The sequence below is a fragment of the Pantherophis guttatus genome, chromosome 17 (genome assembly GCF_059756535.1).
Source record: "Pantherophis guttatus breed Tessera chromosome 17, ASM5975653v1, whole genome shotgun sequence".
Taxonomy (NCBI): Eukaryota; Metazoa; Chordata; class Lepidosauria; order Squamata; family Colubridae; genus Pantherophis; species Pantherophis guttatus.
The window spans coordinates 17,033,494-17,046,218 of record NC_142079.1 but is presented as its reverse complement, the minus strand read 5'-3'; the positions used below and the strand labels follow the sequence as shown (position 1 = coordinate 17,046,218).

General features: G+C 44.6%; 1 protein-coding gene across 4 annotated transcripts in view; it reads left to right on the top strand.

Moving 5' to 3' along the window:
• Positions 1-12,725, top strand: part of MED15 (mediator complex subunit 15) — a 43,051-nt gene that overhangs the window by 1,819 nt on the left and 28,507 nt on the right. For 2 of the 4 annotated variants that reach the window (XM_087880635.1, XM_087880637.1), the window contains exons 2-5: positions 9,902-9,989; positions 10,784-10,835; positions 11,488-11,517; positions 11,817-12,032. In XM_087880635.1, coding sequence (XP_087736761.1) covers positions 9,902-9,989; positions 10,784-10,835; positions 11,488-11,517; positions 11,817-12,032 — 386 coding nt within the window. The remainder of the gene's footprint in view (positions 1-9,901; positions 9,990-10,783; positions 10,836-11,487; positions 11,518-11,816; positions 12,033-12,725) is intronic. The other 2 variants (XM_087880638.1, XM_087880636.1) reach the window with 1 other exon arrangement.

The window sequence follows — 12,725 nt, the reverse complement described above, 5'->3', positions numbered from 1 at the left end:
AATAGCTTCAATACCGGTGACATGCAGATAGAAAGCTAAGACAGTTATTCAAGACTTTGTCATTAGCAAACATTTTCTGCGTTTATAATTGTTCCTCCAACTTTATCTTTCTTTGCACTTAATGCCTGGAGATGGATTACTGGATTAGATTTTAGTTGGCATGGCAGCCCCCATTCCTTTCCTGTCTTGGTTTTGTGAGTGATTGGGGGATGCAGCTAATGAAGCATATTTCTTGTTTCTGGTTGATATTCTCAGAGCCAAATGATCAGTTGCAGCAACAACTTTACAATGGAAATACCTTTAATTCCCCAGATTAAAGAAATCTCCCTTCAATGCACAATTTCATGTGGTTTTAAGGAGAAATTGTGGGGGGGAGACAATTACTGACACCACCATCACAAATTAGACGAGGGTCTAAGTGTATTGATTGTTCTTCAAGTAGACAGTCCTGAAGGTACCTCAGCCAGGTAGGAGCATAGGTAAAACCAGCACTTTAAAACTACACCTACAAACCTGTTGGCAACTGATGTGGGCCGTGTAGCACAGTGCTTGAGGAGCCCAGTGACAAAAGCACATGTCTTGCACCAGCTTCAGTTTCCAGTGGTCAGTAAAGGCAGCCCCATTCAGAGCACATTGGAGTAACTGAGCAACAATGAAAATGCGAGTTCCTATTGCAGCGCTCACTCGCTCCAGGTCAGGTTGCAACTGGAGCTTCTAAAGGTCCTGGCCATGACCTACTTGTCTGTCCAGGGCAGCCATGGCTCCATAGGATTCCAACAACGTGGACAGACTCTCTTTCAGGCATGATGCTGACCATTTTAGAAACAAGGTTGGACAACCCAGGGATCTCTGTTATCCTCCCAATACAACCACCAGAGTTCCTATTTCCTGTATTGAATGCAGGGTGGATAAAAATCAATGATTTTTTTAAAAAAATCAAAACAGATTTTTTTTATTTAAATCGGATTTTTTTAATTTAAATCGGATTTTTTTGATTTGTATCGAATTTATTTTAATAAAAAACTTTTGGGATAAAAATCTATCATAAGATAATTTTCTATTTAAGATACATAATTTAGTTTATTCAGCATGAAATGGAGCTTAGTTATGTAGCATGAGGCTGTATATTCTGCAACACTGGGACTATCGGTGAGTCGACAGTGGGTCAAAGGAGTAGCAGAGATGACAGTTGCTCTTTAAAAATTATGATTTAAATCGAGTTGATTTAAATCAAGCCTTTTTACTAGTGATTTAAATCATGATTTAAATTGTGATTTAAATCAACTCGATTTAAATCAAATCCACCCTGATTGAATGGCTCCAAAATGTTGGAAAGCAGGTGGATTAAAGAGTAACATGTATTCCTTACTTATTTAAGACACCAGTTTTGATCCTTAAGTCTTACCTAAAATGTCATTCCTGCCAATTCCATGAAGAAGCTAAAAGGTTCCTACCCCTGTTCTGGACTGGCACATTTTTGAGGCATCTTGGAGTCAGCCAAGGTGTAAAAAAGGTGTAGAAGCAGGATGGCATGATGTTGCAGGGGGCAGGATCCTTGAGAGGAGTGCCTGCTAATTGTAGGGAAACCTACAGCAGTTCCTGTCTGGTTAATCTATCTGGATCCGCTCCAGTCCGGCTTCAGGCCTGGGCACAGCACGGAAACGGCATCCACGTTGCTGGATGATCTCTGGAGGGCTCGGGATAGGGGTTGTTCCTCTATCCTGGTCCTGTTAGATCTCTCAGCGGCTTTTGATACCATCGACCATGGTATGCGCCGGTTGGAGGGGTTGGGAGTGGGGGGCACTGTCTTGCGGTGGTTCTCCTTCCTCTCCGACCGGATGCAGTCGGTGTTGGCAGGGGGCAGAGGTCGACCCTGAGGCGCCTTGTTTGTGGGGTGCTGCAGGGGTCGGTCCTCTCGCCCCTTCTGTTCAACATTTATGTGAAGCTGCTGGGTGAGATCATCCGTGGCTTTGGGATGGAGTTCCATCAGTAAGCTGACGATACTCAGCTGTACATCTCCACCCCAGGCCATCCCAACGATGCCCTTGAAGTAATGTCCCGGTGCCTGGAGGCCGTGCGGATCTGGATGGGGAGTAACAGGCTTCGACTCAACCCCTCCAAGACCGAGTTGCTGTGGCTTCCGGTGTCCCGATATAGCCAGCTGGTGCCATCGCTGGCTATTGGAGGCGAGTTACTGGCCCCCACGGAGAGGGCTCACAACTTGGGCATCCTCCTGGATGCACGGCTGTCTTTAGAAGAGCATGTGACGGCCGTGACCAGGGGGGCTTTTCATCAGGTTCGCCTGATTCACCAGTTGCGTCCCTTTCTGGATCGGAACTCCTTACGTACAGTCACTCAGGCACTCGTCACTTCCCGCCTGGACTACTGCAGTGCTCTCTACATGGGGCTCCCCTTGAGGAGCACCCGGAGGCTCCAACTGGTGCAGAATGAGCCCGTGCGGGGGATTATGGGAGCGAGGGGACGCTCCCATGTGACGCCTCTCCTGCGTGAGCTGCATTGGCTTCCAGTGGTCTTCCGGGTGCGCTTCAAGGTGTTGGTCACCACCTTTAAAGCGCTCCATGGCATAGGGCCTGGGTATTTGCGGGACCGCCTTCTGCCGCCGATAGCCTCCCACCGGCCAGTACGCTCCCACAGAGAGGACTCCTCAGGGTGCCGTCAGCCAGGCAGTGTCGGCTGGCGACCCCAGGGGGAGGGCCTTCTCTGTGGCAGCACCTGCCCTCTGGAACGATTTGCCCCCGGAGATACGCATGATACCAGATCTCCGGGCTTTTCGCCATGCCCTAAAAATCTTTCTTTTCCACCAAGCAGGGCTGACGTAACAACCCCCCCCCCCTTTTAAGATGTTAGATTTTTAATCGTTTATGGGTTTTAGTCGGGATGTTTTAAATTTTGGGCCAAAGTTGTGTAATTCTTTTAACAAATTTTAACTTTTGTATTGGGATGTTTTTTATTTTGGCTGGAAAGGGCGGTATACAAATTTAATAAAATAAATAAATAAATAATCAGGCTGGCTATTGCCTGTTTTCTGGGAAGAGTTGGAGTCTGTAACTCTTGATGAACAGATTCATGTGACTGTAAACATGGCCAAATATATGTTAGATCCTGACTAGGTTAAGGCCTCTTGGGAAGTAGGATATGGTGGGGTCCAGCTGGTGGTAAATTGTTTTTAAGTAAGGGGATAATCCCTTGATGGATAAATGCAGCTTTAAAATGTATCAGGAGCCAACAGTATTCATATCCACCCAGTCTCCAGCCTCCCCTTTTGGGGGAAAAGTTGTTGAGATATTAAGCATTCACATTGGCCCTGGAAGAAGTGGATTAGCTGCCTTTTTTTCCAGTCCAGTTTCAATCCTGGTTGTAACATGGAGATGTTTGTAGCATGGAGATGGAAATGCATTCAGAGGCCAAAGACCTGGTTCTGCCATTTGGCTGCTGGATCTGCAGACTCCACCTCCACCTCCACCTCCACCTCCCCCCCCACCACTTCTGCTTTCCATCCATCCATCTTTTGGTTGTCATAATGATGTATTCTTATTGTGTTCTTTTTCTTTGTTTGATTCTATTTTCTGTTTACACTTTTTTCGTTTCCTCCATTTTGTTGTTGTAAGCTGCCAAGAGTAGTCCCATTGCAAGATAGGTGACAAATACATTTAAGAAATGAATACATAGATTGCATTTATAATGGAGCCAGAATGGGGATGGTGCAACCATTGTGGTTTGACTGACTCCAGATTCACATCAAAGAGCCTTGGTGGCGCAGTGGACTAAAGTGCTGTTAAGTAGCACTTAGCTGCCAGCTGCCTGCAATTACTGCGAGTTCAAATCTCACCAGACTCAAGGTTGACTAAGCCTTCCATCCTTCGGAGGTAGGTAAAATGAGGACCCGGATTGTGGGGGCAATAAGCTGACTTTGTGTAAAAAAGAACACCGCTTGGCGGGCCCCCGAAAGCCCTACTAAGCAGGTATATACAAAAGTATGAAGGCTATTGCTTAACGCTTCTCTGGAGAAGGGCGGCATATAAATCGAACCAATAAATAAATAAATAATAAATAAATAAATAAATAAATAAATAAATAAATAAATAAATAAATATCTCTTAACAGCCTTGGTTCCAGGAATTTATTACTCATTTTCCAATGGAGTTGCATTTCCCCATGTTTCAGTGTGCAGTTTGGTTTTCTTGCTGGAATGATAGCTGTTGCTTGAGGAAGCAGATAGCAGCTATGGCCAAGAAAGGCTTTGCACAGATCTATCTGTGTACTAATTGTGCCTTTTCTTGGATCATGGTACCCTACTCATGGCCACACACAGCTTAGTCAACTTCCTTTATGAATTATGACATGTACCGATAGAAGAGAACAGGTATTACAATGGATGAAGGCGCCCTTGGAGACTACCCAGAAACCACAGCTCATTCAGAGTGAAGTGGTGTGGGTGGAAGTGGTTACTGGTGGGCTTCCAGATGGAGCCAACCTGTTTGCAGGATCGCTGTCTTCAGTTGAGTCTGCCTGTGCAACAAGATATAAGTACTGTGTTTTCCCGAAAATAAGACAGGGTCTTATTTTCTTTTGAACCCCGTGTGTGTGTGTGTGTTTTATTATTTTGGGGGTGGAGGAGGTGGCGAGCATGGGACTGGATGTCCCATCACCGTCGCTGCCTCCCCTCCCTGGCCGGCCCTGACGTGTCCCACCGCCGCTGCTGCCTTGTGGGAGCAGGACTCCGCAAGGCTTGTTGTGCCATTGCACACACGAACTGCAGCACCGCTGCGAGCTTCATCATACCAGCACAGCTGGTGTCCTGCTGCTCGCGGCTGCGCCAGTATGTCAAACCTCACGGCCCTGCTGCTGTTTGTGCATGCAATGGCACAAGCCTTGTAGAGTCCTGCTCCACAAGGCAGTGGCGGCCTTTCTGACAGGTGGGGTGGGGGAGAAGCGAGACGCGTGGAGCGAGACGTGGCTCCCCATGCCATCTATTCTCCCCCCCACTCACCAGACATGGCAGTGCCCCTTGGCAGTGCCCCTTACTTAGCCACCCGCTCCCTTTTAGGGATGTAATTTGGGGGTGGCAGGTGGGGCGGGCAAGAAGTGGGATGCGCGTTTTACCTTTCAAGCTCTATGGCATTCCTCACCATTGTGTCCAGGGAAACACGTTGTAAAAAAAAACCTCGTGAGTTCAATAAAGTTTTTTTTACAATGTGTTTTCCTGGACATTGGCGAGGAGTGCCACGGAGCTTGAAAGGTAAGACGTGTGTCCCGCTTCTCGCTCGCCCCACTTGCCACCCCCAAATTGCATCTCTAAAGGGGGCGGGTGGCTAAGCAAGAGGCAGAAGCTCTGCCATTCCCGGTGATGAGGGGGGGAGAATAGAGAAGATCTCTGCAGTGCTGGTGTTTTTGGATGCAGAGAAGGCCTTTGATCGAGTGAATTGGAACTTTCTATTAAAGACTTTAAAAAAGATGGACTTTGGGGATCAGTTTGTACAGGCGGTTTCAGCAATTTATCAAGAACAAACAGCACAAATTATTATTAATGGAAGTTTAACTACAAATTTTAGTATAGAAAAAGGTACAAGACAAAGTTGTCCGTTATCCCCGTTGTTGTTTATTCTAACTTTAGAAGTCTTGTTGAATACGGGACTCGAGCACTTTGAAGGGAATAGTGATAAGGCAAGAGGATTACAGAACAAGGGCATTTGCAGATGATCTGGTTGTTACCCTAACACAGCCGAGGGAATCAATAATTCAGATGAAAGACATTATAGAAGAATATGGTATGGTATCAGGATTTAGACTGAATCAGAAAAAAACCAAGATGATAGTTAAAAATATGACAGTTGATCAAAAGAAGGAACTGGAAAGGAAGGCAGGCTTTGAAATAGTATCAAAGGTGAAATATCTAGGAGTTCAAGTTGCAGATTCAAATATAAAACTGTTTCAAAATAATTATGAGGTGGTGTGGCGAAAGGTACAAAAGGATATGGAAACCTGGAAAAAACTGCAGCTGTCTCTACTTGGAAGAATAGCAGCAGTTAAAATGAATGTTCTACCTAGATTTTTATTTTGTTTCAAATGATTCCGGTGCTTAAAAGTGATAAATACTTGATGGAATGGCAAAAAGGAGTGAATAAGTTTGTTTGGAATGAGAAAAAGCCAAGAGTTAAATTGAAAATTATGCAAGATGTGCGTGAAAGGGGTGGTCTTAAACTTCCAAATCTGCGATTGTATTATGAAGCTGCAGCGTTTACACAAGCAAGTGACTGGTTTGGAAGGACAAAGACTGAAATATTGAATATTGAGAGTTATGATCTTGAATTTGATTGGCATGCATATTTATTTTATGAAAATAAGGTGGACAAAGCATTTAATAGCCATATACTTAGAAGCTCCTTGATGAGAGTATGGAAGAAGCACCGGTTCAAATGGGATTATAAAATACCGTTGTGGTTGGATCTTGGTCACATTATACGGAATATAAATATAAAGTCACTCGGGGGGGGGGTTATACAAAGAAGTACTTTTTAATGATGGGGGCAGATGGCAACTAAAGACATTGAACACACTGTTGGAAGAAGGGATCAATTTAACTTGGTTACAGTATAATCAACTTCAATTGAGATGGAGAGAAGATCAAAAAACTGGTTTAATGTTGCATGAAGAAGAATTGGTTAGACAGATAAAAGAGAAAGGCCCAATGCATATTAAGAGGGTTTATAATGTTTTGTTAGAAAGAGATTCAGAAAATGAATTGGTTAAAGATTGTATGATAAAATGGGCGCAAAATTTTGGAGAACCAGTTATGATGGAAACTTGGGAAAAATATGGGTTCAGAATGTTAAATTTACACAGTCGCAGAATTTGAGGGAAATTTTTTATAAAATGTTTTATAGGTGGCATTTAGATCCTAAGAAATTGTCATGCATGTATCCTAATGTTCAACCGAAATGTTGGAGATGTGATTGTTTAGATGCTACATATTATCATATATGGTGGACATGCAAGAAAGCAAAGGCTTTTTGGATAAAAATTTGGTGGGTTATGCAAAATGTCTTGAAGAAAAAAAATCAATTTTCTCCTCAATTGTTCTTACTGGGTATAGTTAAGGGTTTTTCATTGGGTGAAACAAAGTTGATATTGTATATGGTGACAGCAGCTAGGTTACTGATTGGTCAATATTGGAAAAGGGATGATATGCCTACAATTCAAGAATGGACCTTGAAGATAGCCAGTTTTGCAGAAATGGCGAAGATATCAGCATACTTAAAAGACCGGACTCAAGAGACTTATGTATGGGAGTGGAAGAAATGGATAGATTATGTGCAGAATAAATACCAAACTAGGAAGTACCAGATAGCTTTTAGCTAAATGTTGTGTAGAAATGTATAGTTTATAGGGGGCTGTACGGCAGGGGTGAAATGCTACTGGTTCAGGCCGGTTCTCCCGAACCGGTAGTAAAATATGCTACTGGTTCGCCGAACCGGTAGTAAATTTTTTTTAAAAAAAGATTCTGACAATCAGCTGTGCCGTGTGACTGTCCAAACTTTTTTTTTTTTTTTTACTTTTTAAGCATTTATTTACTACAGGTTCGGGTGAATAGGTAGTAAAATATGCTTTAAAAAAGTAAAAAAAAGGCTTGGACGGTTGCATAGCACAGCTGTGATCGTCGGAACCTTTTAAAAACTTTTTTTAAAGCATTTTTTACTACCTATTTGCCCGAACTGGTAGTAAAAAATGCTTTAAAAAAGTTTTGAAAAAGGTTCCCAAGATCGTTTGCCACAGCTGTTGGCAGGTAAGTAGGAAGGTAAGTAGAACAGCCCCCCCCCACTGTTCCACTTACCTTCCCAAGCCTCCTTTTGGTGCATATTGTGCATGCATGTACAGCGCACCTTTGGTGTGAACTGCGTGTGTGCGTGCACAATGCGCATGTGTGGCCAGCGAGCTGGTAGCAAACCGGTTCAGATTTCACCACTGCTGTACTGTCTTCCGGCACAAGGGAGACATGTCTTCTGGAATGTTCTTCCCCCTCAGACCTTCCAGAAAGCTTTGGATATTCTTGTGCCAGGATGTCCATGAGCCCGCTGTTGGATTGAATGGTTTGTGCTTAGTTGTACAGGCCTTTCTGTTCCTGGGTTAATTTGCCTATATTTGTGTCTCTCACCCTTGGAAGCTGGCCATAGTTTTATATGGAAATCACAACCTGAAATGATAAAAGAAGATGCTCACCGTAAAGCCAGCCATCTAATTGGAGGAGCCCAGTATCCTCAGCTTTGATGGAGGGGGGGATTTCCTCTGATCCCCCCTCCCCAATCCAACACATTGAGATGCCCTGACCCAGAATTCCTCCTGCCAGAGAAGACTTTATCTCAGCGAACAGTGGCATGTGCCGTGGCTTCTTGGCCCAAGTGAGCCTGTGCAGCTGCTGTTCCTGGGGCTGTCCCAGCCTCTTGTTGCTTTTAGGCAAGGAAGCATCTTCTGCATGGTGACCCGATTGGGTCCGGAGCATGGGCTGTGCTATGAGGGAAGCGAATGGGGCTTGTGCAAGAGAAGCCCTGGCATCCATTCAGGAAAGAGCTGCCTTGGTTCAGATCCAAGCATTAAGGACTCTATGACAATGAACTTTAGGGAGATAAACAATTTAATGCAAAGCATAGATGGGAAAATAGAAACTATTCTACAAAGGACAACGAATAAAGACCAAGATGCCCAGGAGAGGAAGAAGACAACAGAAAGAATGGGGGAAAAGAAAGAACAGATAAATCAACAAGCAAAACAAGAAGAGAAGATTATACAGACCATAATGATTAATGAAACAAATCGGGGAAAGTATCTGAAGAGATTTAAAAATGGAATGGAAAGATACCATTGAAAAGGAGGTAGCGGTTTGGGCAGATACCCTGGAGGCTTGGCAGCATAAGAAGATTGAGATGGAAGGAATATTTAGACTAAACAGTAAAAATGCAGAGGTAGATAGAGAGAAAGATCCAAGAGAGGAGTATGGGAGGTATGCCAAAAAATAAATAAGAATTGAAATATTAAAACAGGCAAGAGATGATGGATAGAAAGGAAATGTTATTTCTTGGGTTTTTTTCCCCTTCTTTCTTTAATATAATGGGAGCCTGATTAAAAGTTAGAATAGAAATAGAAATAAAGATATGCATATTATAAAAGTAATACATAGACAGAGGATTAGAGGTTGAAAGATGGATTTAATATGTATGTTTAAATAATATGGTGATTGTTGTCAGGATGGAGTAAGAGAATTAGATTTTAATACAATATGTGTACTATACTAGCATTAGTAAGCATGGCCTGATTAAATAGAATAAATTAAAGAATTAAATGGAAAGATTAGAGGTTGAAAGATAGTATTATGCATGCTTAAACAATGTAATTGGCATTAGAATGATACATTGAAATATTGAATAATTAAATAATGGTTTCTATCTTAATACAAATAGTATTAATGCTAGGAGTATGTAAGCTTAATTAATGTAACAAATATTATTGATAATAGTATTGTTATTTGTATCAAAATGAATGATACCCAGATGCTACATTGTTCATGTATTGATGTATTGATGTTGATGTATATATAAAAATACAATAAAAAACATTTTTAAAAAAGGAAACAGCTGCCTTGGTTCATATCCATGCCTTGACCAGCAGCGAAGGGGCTTTGGCCACCAATCTTCCTAGGAGTTCATTATAGCTGGGAAAAAAACCTACTGAACAAAATCCATAGCTGTTTTCAGAGTGTTTCTTTATAGCAGCCGTGAAGAGAAGCCAGGTGAAGCGCCAGGCCCCATTCACAAGAACCGTGCCCTAAATATTGGAAATCTGTCCCAGGCTGCCCCTGCAAACCTGAACAAACTCTTGTTTCTTGCAGTGAAGATGCCATGAGAAAGGCTGGCGCTGCTCACACTAAGACCAGCAAAGAAATGGAAAACCACGTTTTCATGAAGGCCAAAACGCGGGTAAGAAGTTCCTTTCCTTGCTGGAGGGGACAGGTGGGAGGGAGCCCCCTGCAAGGAGAAGCTGACTGGCCGGTGGCCCTGCAGACGAGGTAGCCTCCACGCACGGGTTCCCTCTGGGACACATCAGCTGTGGAGAGGGGCGGCTCTTCCCTGCCTGCCGGGGCTCCTGCTCTCAGCCTGGGGCCATGGAGGAGGAGGTCTGCGCAGGATGGGATTTAAGTTTCTGAAAAGGAGCCTCTGCTTGTATGTTGGAAACTCTTCTTAAGGAGAGGATATTCTCCTCCCCACCCCCAGGCCAAAAGGAAGCATATCCTAGTGGTGAAGATGCCGCACTTAGGAGCAGGGAGACTGTAAGCACTGGGAAGACGAAGGGTCAGAGCAGGGACAGTACCCCCCCCTCCCTCCAGCTCAGCTGGCTTCCCCTCCGTCACTGTAACCTGAAGTGAATTGGTGATCTGCTCCTCCCGGCTCTGTGGCCAGAGGACTGCATGGCACGCAAGGCAGTGCAGGAGGGGTTTGTGAAGGCGTGACTGTGAGTTTCTGAGCCTCATGGATCGAGGAGATAGGAGAGCAACAGCCAGGTTCCACTGGATCCAAGGAGAGACCCCTGGAACCCACCAAGCCCTTTGGCTCCGGTGGTGGCTGCTTCTGCCTGGCCACCCTCCCATCCACAGGGCCTTTCTCCCCTGCTTCACAAAGGCCTGCAGGCCCAGCCTGATGGGGCAAGAAGTCCCATGAGCCCTCGCCTGCCTCCCTGCTGCCTTCCACAGTGCATTTTTCTTTTCTAATTCTAGGACGAATATCTCTCTCTCGTGGCAAGACTCATCATCCATTTCCGGGATATTCGTAAGTAGCCCTTCGTGTTTCTGTGGATTGGTTTAAAGACATTTTTCCTGGCTGGCAAGGAGCTAGAATGGGGAGCTCACATCAAGTCTTAACCCCCACCCCACCCAACCCTTCCCCAGTTGGAATTTGGAGCCAGGTTCCCAACAGCGGAGAAAACACTAGCTGGGCCTGGTCTCAGTCCCCAGAAACCCAAAGGAGAATTGTCTAATGCTGAGTTCTAGGAGGGGAGGAGAGGAAGGAAGGAAGGATGCTGAAAATGAGGGATGAGAAAGCCAGGTCCACAGTCGCTTTAGTAGTTTGAGGGGAAGGTGTACACTCTCCTTTACCTTTGAGCTTCCTTTGTAATAATAATAATAGTGGTAATATAAATCACTCAGCTCATTTCGGTTGGCCTAATTTTTCTTTCCTGGAAAATGAGTCTTTTCTGGGGAATGAGAGATATTGGCATTAACTCAGAGCCCCCAAACTTCCTCACAAATGGGACTTTGTTTTGGGCCTAGAAGTCCATTGGAGGAAGAGCCCAAGATTTTAAATTTAAAAGGACTCCTGCCTTAAAGGAAAGACCCATGTTCCCCAGCAGAAACCCTGTTGGCCCAGGCGGGTCGTTCCCTAAATCTGTGTGTGTGCAACTGTTACCCTTTTTGTTTCCTAGACAACAAGAAGTCTCTGGCCTCCGTCAGCGGTAAGGAGCCCCCTTTTCTTTGTCCCCTTCCTTTGTAGTGACGATTCCGGGGCGTTTTCCGCTTTGCCATGGCCAGAAAGTGAAGGCCAGGCCGGAGGGGTAGGTCTCCTGGAAAGAGGAAATGGGCTCTGAAAAATGCATTCTGATACCCCTTCAGGCTCTTCTGGGGTTGCCAGAATCAGAACTCTGCTTCATGGAAGGCGGGTCAGGGTCTGGGACGGGTCGGGAGGGGAGTGGCTGCATCTTCAGCTGAGTTGGCAGAGCAGAGCAGATGCATCTGTCTCTTTTTTTTTCCCCAGACCCAATGAATGCACTGCAGAACCTGACGGGGGGTCCTCCAGCAGGACCAGGGGCAATGGGGATGGCTTCTCGTCCTCAGGGGGCCTCCCTGGCTGGGATGAGTGGGCTTGGGCCCCCCATGGGACAGCCGATGAATCTCCCAGGGCAGCAGCAGCCTGGACCTGCTGGGATGGCCCTTCACGGCATCCCCAACATCCCTGCCACCAGCCAGCCGAGTAAGTGTTTGAGGCAGATCCCTGGCCTTGAGGGGAGGCTCCCTCTGATGGGGTTGGGATTGGTGGGGGGCCTCCCCCGGAACTATGAACACTTCACTTCTGTAGAGAAATGCAGGAGGGTCTTTTTAAACACAAAGTTGTCCCTCTCTTCATTATAGGACTCCAAAAGCATTGATATGATGTCATGTTATTACTTATACTTCATCTGAAAAAGAAGAACTGAGTTCAAATAAATTTTCCAAGGAGAAAGTTAATTAGGACAGCTTTATAACTTCTATCTCTTTCTAGATCAATAGAGAAGTTTGGTCTGTGCTAAATATGATCCTATCATATATTAACAATATTATAATTATTATTTCATAAATATGTTAGGCATTATGGAGAAAGGGAAAAACTGGGAAATTATTGGCTTAAATAGATTAAGCAAAATAGTATGGTGCCATTTATTTAGGGTGGACATACACATACGCCTATATACATACATATACTATGTGTGTGTATAAGCTGACACACACACACTGGTTGTTTTGGTCTGCAGTGCCCTATAGTGTCGTCTTGAGGGAAGAAGTTGCAACAGTTTATGACCAGAATGTGAGGGGTCTGTAGATACTTTCACGGCCCTCTTTTTGGCTTGTGCAGTATATAGGTCTTCAATGGAAGGCAGACTAGTTGCAATTGTTTTTTTCTGCAGTC